At 36.7% G+C, this 8,943-nt stretch overlaps 1 protein-coding gene across 2 annotated transcripts in view; it reads left to right on the plus strand.

Annotated features, from left to right (window-relative positions):
• LOC136863902 (3'(2'),5'-bisphosphate nucleotidase 1) overlaps window positions 1–7,457 on the plus strand; it is a 129,361-nt gene extending 121,904 nt beyond the window's left edge. For both annotated transcript variants that reach the window (XM_067140312.2, XM_067140313.2), the window contains exon 6: window positions 6,097–7,457. In XM_067140312.2, the coding sequence (XP_066996413.2) occupies window positions 6,097–6,354 (258 nt within the window). In that variant the 3' untranslated portion in view covers window positions 6,355–7,457. The remainder of the gene's footprint in view (window positions 1–6,096) is intronic.
• Window positions 7,458–8,943: the final 1,486 nt, after the last annotated feature.

Below are 8,943 nucleotides of genomic sequence, written 5' to 3' on the forward strand. Positions count from 1 at the left end.
CAGAAATCTTATCAATTCCAGCTGGTTTTCTACTTTTCAGCTTTTGTATCTTATTGTAAATATCATTGTTATCATATGTAAGACGACATGGTATTGCAAGCGGACAACGTAGAAGACCTTCAACTATTATTAGACAAATTGAATACTGCTTGCAACAACAGAGGACTGAAGATAAACATTAAGAAAACTCAGTTCATGGTCATCAGTAAACGGCAAGAGGTCCACATGCAGCTCACTCTCGACAATGTACCCATCACTAGGGTTCACCAATACATGTATCTAGGATGTTACCTCAACCAGAAATGGGACTCAGCCAAGAAATACGGGTCCGCATTGAACATGCGAGAAGCATCTTCATGCAGATGAAGAAACTGCTGAACAGCCGCAACCTACAACTAAACCTAAGTCTCCGTGTGGTCCGTGCCTACATCTTTCCCACGTTACTTTATGGAATGGAAGGGCGGACACTTACTCAAGCCCTCTGTAAAAGACTGGAAGCATTCAAATATGGGTGTACAGATGGATGCTTTGCATTTCATGGACAGACAGAATCCGGAATTCCGAAGTGTTGGATCGACTTGGGAAGAAGACTGAAGTCATGCTGACCATTAAAAGGCGGAAGCTGGAATAATGCGGAATGATAAGTACAAAATCCTGCAGCTTGTTATACAAGGAAGAATAGACGGGGTAGGTGTCCTGGTAGACGACGAACTCTATGGATGAAGAACCTCGTAGAGTGGTATGGGTTTGACACGATGGCTCTGTTCCGTGTCGCTGCATCCAAATTCAAGATCGCCATGTTGACTGCCAATCTTCGCTAGAAGATGGCACATTAAGAAGAGGAAGATGAAGAAGAAGAAGAATCATATGTAAATTTTAATACTTCTTTAGCATTAGTCTCCTCCTCTATCTGGACATTATCCTTGTAACCAACAATATTTACATACTGCTGACTGAATACTTCTGCCTTTTGAAGATGCTCACATACACACTCCCCTTGTTCATTAATTATTCCTGGAATGTCCTTCTTGGAACCTGTTTCTGCCTTAAAATACCTATACATACCCTTCAATTTTTCACTAAAATTTGTATGACTGCCAATTATGCTTGCCATCATGTTACCCTTAGCCTCCTTCTTTGCTAGATGCAATTTCCTAGTAATTTCCTTCAATTTCTCCTTACTTCGACAGCCATTTCTAACTTTCTTTCCAGTCTGCACCACCACCTATGTCTCTTTACGTCTCTGTTATAATAAGGTGGGTCTTTACCATTCCTTAGCACCTTTAAAGGTACAAACCTGTTTTCACATTCCTCAACAATTGCTTTAAATCAATCCCAGGGTCTGTTTACTTTTTTACTTACCATTTTCCATTGATCATAGTTACTTTTTAGAAACTGCCTTATGCCTGCTTTGTCAGCCATATGGTAGTGCCTAATATTCCTAATTTTAAGACCTTCCTTTCTATCAAATTTATTTTTAACTACGACAAAAACAGCTTCATGATCACTAATACCTTAATTATATTACTTCGGTTTCTCTATAGAGCTCATCTGGTTTTACCAGCACCACATCCAGGATATTTTTCCCTCTAGGTGGTTCAATCCCTTTCTGAATCCGCTGTCCTTCCCATATTAGCTTATTTGCCATTTGTTGGTCATGCTTCCTGTCGTTCGTATTTCCTTCCCAATTGACATCTGGTGAATTCAGATCAGGTCAGGTGTTTATAGGATAAAATGTGCCCAATGTGAGTTCACATATTTTGGACAAACCGGGAGGAGCTTTTACACGAGGTATCTGGAACATTACAATGCTTCCAAGCATAATAATTATTCGGCATGAGCCAGCATATGACTGAAACAGGCCATAAGTTCACATCAATAGAAAATGATTTGACGGTCATTAAAAGCCTAAGCAAGGGGAAATTATTGAATGAAACTGAAAACTTGCACGATTATTTGGAACAAACTTACAACAAAAATAATAATCTTAACAATATCATCGATAATAAAAATCCGTTATACGAAACAAGTCCGCGGTTAATCCAGACCTTAAATCAGAATAAAGTTCCCAGTATGTTTAAATCAAAGAACGCATGCGCTCCAATAGCCACACCTAATACCAGGCCCGCCCAATCCTATTCAAGTAACGCCTCTCAAGCAACAATATGGATACACGATTTGAAACTCACGCCCTCTTCCCCACCACGCTCCACCCCTCCGGTACAGCATCAGTACTACACTAGGAGTAGCAAGCTTAACCGTTCAGACACAACCGGAGCAATTGGTCCCAGCTAACGTCACAAGACAAGTAAGTTCTTATATAAACACTCGCTCTACATTTATTACCCTATTGGGTTCCACATTCATCATTCTAATTCCCCATTTTTTCTGTTATCCAGTTACAGACAACTCATATTCCTCCCAGATTGAATATGCACCAATGGGAAGTTAATCAACAAGAATGGCGGAATTTACAAATATTTTTATCCGATAAGCAATGAATGAAATCAACAATATGTATCCTACTTACACGCTTCGAACTTAAAACACAACCATGCTTCTTTCTAAAGGAATATTCAAACTGTTTCAAACCCTAACATGAACGACTTTAACCATGATTCCGGTTTTGTTAAAATTCTTATGACTCAGGCGACCATATCAGCTGAAGAAACCCCAACTCAGCAGTGATAAATTCTAGTCAATACAATTTGAGAAACCCCAGTTCACGCTGTAATCAATCCAATCACAAATTGGAAGTCTAGTCATTATAAAATAAGTTAATTCATTGTTCATAAATTCTGGCAAAGTTAATGCACATATTGTACATACTGTACATATTGTAAACTATGTAAAATAGCATAAGACAATTGTATTTAGTATTAAGTTAGTTCACTACAAGTTCCAATGTTTATAGTTTTAATTCTTGACCTTAAGATTAATATAGGCTGAAGATGCCCATAACTAGGGAGAAACATGTCCCTAACTGGTGTGTCTAATTCAAAAAAATCAAAATCAAATCAAAATATCTTTATTTGCAAATGAGGTGTCTACCTCGGTGGCAAATGGTACACTAAAATACATTATTGTCAAGCACTAAATATTAAATTAACAAGAGAAGACAATTTTCCTATAATACAATATTATACAATTTATGCTAACAATGTTTTCTATTAAACACACAGCTGATCCTTAATAAATTTATATTGTTTACAAAATTCTACTTATAATATCTCCTGTACTTCAAATGATACTATACAACTGGTATAAGATTAATATTTACATTGCAATTACCTTTTTTTTTTTTTTTAACCCGTTCTGGAACCTAAGTAGCATAACGACCTGCTGCGTCTTAACCAGAGCCCCTTTTTCCACCACTTTTCAGAGTTCCTGAAGGGCCTTCACAGGTACCGTAGTGGTCCCAGGGCCCTCGAAGTCCCCACTGTACTTCACCCCTACAGGCAGTCTCCTACTTTGGCTGTCCAAAGTCCTTAGACCAGGGGATGGAATTAATTTATTCACACACACATTTTTTTAAATTTACAATAACCTGCACTGGTCGAATGCCCTCCAACACTTCATTTATTTTCTCTGTTGCTGTTTATTCTCTTCTTGAATATCTGTACAGATTTTGGAAAAGGATCAAACACTACCACTGGTAAACTGTTCCACTCCTTCACACCCTTCCCAATGAATGAAAATTTACCTCAATCGCTTCTGCTAAAATTCCTTCTAATTTTATATTTGTGGTCAGTCCTGCCGATATAATTATTTTCCAACTGAAGCCTCTCACGGATATCTCCCCATGCTTCTTCTCCTGTATAGGCTCTATATATAATTCATGTAGAATTTAACCACTAAGAATATATATTTGTATTGAAAAGGTGGACACAATAATTTTAATCTTGAAAGAGTTTACCTGTCCTGAATTCTGATCCTGAATGGAGCCCTTAGCCTCCAATCTCCTTCCCCTTAAAACATTAGACCACCTGTCTTCTACAATTCCCCTCCCTCCTTCCCATCCCTCTATTATACCTACTGTATCCTGTACATTGTTTGAGGGAGGCCTACTTTACTTCCTGTCCTCTGAGAGAATCGTAATTATCTCCCTCAAGCTCTCCAACTCCTCCCTCATACTCCTTAATGCCTGGCCACACCGACAGTTCCTACACTCGCACTCCTTAGCCATCCTTTACTAAATAATGAAAAGAAAAGGAAGAATAAGATAACGTATTCTGTGCAAAATGAAAGGAAAAAAGGTATTGTTAGGTTAGTTCACAAAGATCACCCGACAATAAGTCAATTAATATAGGCTACTACTACACTACAATACTACTTAATTGTATGATTTTTTATTCCTACAACACGCTAACAGGATGGAAATTGCTATTAATTACTGGAAACGGAGAATAATACACAAGAATGACACAATTGTTAACTGCTGTTAAGTCTACTCATTACAACAGCAGAATTCTAGTAAGAGAGTTACTACAGACACCACAGTAACAGTACTATGCTACACAAATATTTCACAGTAATAGAATAAACACACTATTTTCTAATAAGTTACTATACTACACCACAATAATGTTTAAACTATGTTCAGACGTATCCTAGGTTATTACTAAGAACAAATAAAAATGAAAATTCCAATTAGGCCTAAATTAGATATTTGCATGAACTACCGTTAGGTACTCAAAGATTACCAACAAAGTTAAAAATGTAGACAGATTAATATTAGTGCTACTTTATCCTCCTATGCTGTAATAGAAATTAACCCTGCCATTTGCACAAAAATACACACGAATATAACAGAAAAGATACTATCTAATAAACCGTATCTACACTACAATTCTCAACTGAAATGTGGTTATGTGATTATTACAGATGGTGGATTACTATTATTTTCTCTACTCCGTGGGACAGAGAATAAAAGTGTCCTTAAATGCTGAAAAATATTTTAGGTCGTTTATAATAATTTCACAAAAGTATTTCTATCTAAACTACTCCAGGGACTTGAATTGCAATTATTGGAATGTAGGAACTTGATTATTAGCTAACTGCTCATAAACACTGAAATATCATTGGTGTGAAATATAAATTACAGATACAACTGCCTACTCAGGCTGCAAGTGATTGGAATATAAGAATCAGCTGATTTTTATTTATATTTTCTTGATACACTACACCCTTTGTTCACGACTAGCCAACAATGCCAATATTTCTCCTGCGGGATTAAATTTCGGCACCTCGGCGTCTCCAGAAACCGTAAAAGAAGTTAGTGGGGCATAAAGGAAATATTATTGTTATTCTTATTTACATTTGTTCTTGTTTGCAGAAAATTTCTTTTCGAAATGGCGCACAACAATATCATATATTCCGAGATTTGTGAACAATTTAAAAAAATCAAATCACCACACTACACAATAAAAAAATATACTAATTAGCACATAACTATGTACTCTCAATAAGAAGCCAACAAACACCTCATTATGAACACATTACCAATACTTATGACAGCAAAACAATATCAATGAAACTGGAAATGTGGTAATTTGCGGTATACAGCTTCCTGTCAGTGACTTAGGTGGCCAGTACTCCAGCGGCATTATGGTGAAAGTTTCCAATTACAGGTTTATGCTGGGCTTCACGAGTGATTGTCAAGGCTGGTATAAGGAGCGCAGTGAGGGATCCAGTTGGCTGTGGTAAAACATAAGTTGTCAAAAAATGAACTTTGTCAACCCTCAAATACAGCTATAATAGAGGAGGAAACTCGCTTATGTTATTGGTTTTATGTTCCACTAAATACACTCTTACGGTTTTCTTAGTTCTGTGCCACAGAAGTTCTTTCACTTGCTTCTATATCTACAGACATGAGGCTGACGTACTTGAGCCCCTTCAAATACTACCCGGACAGAACAAGGATCAAACCTGTCATGTTGGGCTTGGAAGGCCAGTGCTCTGTTGTCTGTGCATTTTATATTCTTCAGAAATATTGAGAGATATGTCCTACTTTCCTTGTTCATGCATTTAATGTTGTTTAATAAAGTGTCACTTGCATGATTGCATCTTCAATATATCTGCTTTTTTTATTTCCAGGTAATGCTATTAATGGAAGGGAAGGTCCATGCATATGTGTTTGCTAGCCCAGGCTGCAAACGTTGGGATACATGTGCTCCAGAAGCAATTCTTGTTGCGATGGGAGGTCAGTTGACCGATATTCATGGCAATTTGTACCCTTACAACAAGAACACACCTCATCAAAACTCAAAAGGTGTTTTAGCAACAGGAAGAAATCAAGATCATGAATGGTATCTACGTAATCTCCCTGACGCTATCCGCCAACATTTGGCTTGAAACTGTATCTCTTTTCCTAACCTGAGTTTCATCATTCTTTTTAATAGCTATGTTACTTTTTTTTCTTTAACATCCTATTTAAAAAAATACTTTCTGCCCTGGCTGTGCATATATATTAAGGGCAAACAGTTGAAAACACTTAGTATTCATTTTAGCCTGGTATGAGTCAAGATTCAGTAAATCAAGTCTATATTGATTCCAGATGTTTGACTTTGAACTTCTTCGGTTCCTTGTTTTATAATATCATATTGTGATATACATAAACTTCTTTTAGAAAGCTGTATATTTTCCGGTGTAAGTCCAATATGCTTTCTCTCATTTTCCCAAATCTGAGGGTAGAAATGTTACGTAGCCTCTTAGTATATGTATGTTTGTTGGATTTGTAAAAGAAGTATAAACACTAATCCCTCGTTATTGATGGGGACTTCTGAGTCGGCGTACAGTACAAGAATCACGCTCCAATATTCCTTAAGATACATATACAGTAAAACATCATTAATATAAACTCATCTCACCTGAGACGAACACTCAATTTATATGAACAAAATTTTTGTCCTGACTGTGAACGTATTATTTTTTATGGAAGGTCTCCTGAGTAAACACGAATTTTGATTACCACAAGCTACGAACTCTTTCTTAGCGTGCTATGTTATATCACGTACTACGAACCATTCGTTGTATTTTTCAAGTTGTTTCTCTGCTAGGAATGTGAGAAATGTGTGTACTTGAAAGTAAATCATTGTCAGACCATACAGTAACATATTTGGATATTAAGCTACGAGAAAGTTAGTTAACGTTGACATTTCTTGGTGCTATTAGTTCAACAATCATGAGCGTCGCAGAGTCAGTCAGTTTGTATTCTTAGCATACAAACTAATTTCAATAATGTAAACATTAAATGTAAGGAAAGAATACGATTGAAGATCAGCGATTGTTATTGTTCGAGGTAACAATAACGATCAATGTATCTCGTCAGAACGTAAGACTTGCCAGGAGTGAGACCTTGACCCATGGCCAAGAGGAAACAGTCAGCTGTATATCTACAGACAAAACTGAAGATTCTAGAGGAAGTAGATTGTGGTGCATAAAAAAAAAAATGAAAATGCTGAACAGTTTTTAATCACCAAGTCTACATTTATCAACTGTGATTAAGGGTCATGTAAAATCATTTATTCTGCTGCATCAGGTTCTGGAAACAAGTCTAAGCAAGTTTGTAGTGCAAAGTATTAAGGTATCAAATCATTACACTACCTAAATGGTTCTGTCATACACATGCTTCCAGTGTACCTTTTAGTGGGCCTATAATTCAGTCAGAAACAAATTAGATAATCATGAATTTGGGTTTTATTTATTAACTGTTAGGTGCTTCAGTCTTTCAAAACTAATTTATGAATAACACTTAGAAAAGTTCATCCTTAAGTTGGCTGTACTGGTTTCAGAAAAAATGTTCAATTTTTTCATTACTGTTTTATGGATAAGCAAAGAAAGTTGATGTAGGTGCAAAGAGCTGGTTGCATGAATCTGACCAGGTGAGAGAAAAGTCTGCCTTGTGTGGTGATGTGTATATGGATGAAACAGGACTTGTCTGCCATCTTTTTTCCAAGTTGCACACTAGGAATTAAATATAAAAAGCTTCATGGTGAAGCTTAGATTAAACTGCGTTTAGCTGTTGTCCATGTATGTAGCCTAATGCGGGCAGCAGTGAAAACCTTCGTCAATCAGTAACCGAGTTCTCTTAAAAACATAAACAAGGCTAGTCTACTGTACCTTGTGTCTACTCTCATCAGAACAAAGCTTGGATTGACAGTTCATAATTTTGTAAGAGGATTCTTCATTTCAACAGAAGTATGGTTGCTCATAATAAAAATATCCTGACATTGAACAGGTGTAGGGCCCACAACAAACACGATTGGAACTTAAGAAAGGTAATTTTTTTTCACCCCCTCTAACAAATGCAACAAGTTGCTTTCATCTTTGGACCAGCGCATTATCGCTCGAGGAAAGCGTATCACAAGCAAATCATAAGGGCTATAATTTGTGCTGCGGAGAATATTGCGGCAGCTCCAAGTTGGAATGTGCATAACGCAATAAAAACTGTATCCGCACTTTGGGAATCTGTGTCGTCACAGCACATACAGAACCGCTTTAACAGATCCTGGCGACGTAGTGACATTTCTCATGTCTGGGAGTTAGATGGTTGCATTCATACTACTTCACCTGACGAATGAGATATTCTGGTGTTAGTGTTGAGAATTTTTTTTTTCTGTTTCTTCTGTGTTGGTGCCTTTCTTTTGACAACCAAATTCAGGATGTCACTTCTGTCAGTTTTTTTTTTTTTTGTTTGTTTACTTTTATGTATAAATTTTGCTAAGATGGCCATGGCAGTAATAAACACTTGCCATGGCTTAAGTGTTTCTTATCTTGTTTGTAACAGTATGATGACCAATGCAGAAACAGATAATATTTGATGCTTGTAGACTCAGTCAGAGCAATGTTTCCTTTTAGCTGAATCATTCTGCTACCTCAAGTTATTTCTAAGTATCCTTCATATTTAAAATTCCATATTGTCAGTTTTGTATATCTAGCGCA

The sequence above is a fragment of the Anabrus simplex genome, chromosome 2, assembly GCF_040414725.1.
Source record: "Anabrus simplex isolate iqAnaSimp1 chromosome 2, ASM4041472v1, whole genome shotgun sequence".
NCBI classification, from domain to species: domain Eukaryota; kingdom Metazoa; phylum Arthropoda; class Insecta; order Orthoptera; family Tettigoniidae; genus Anabrus; species Anabrus simplex.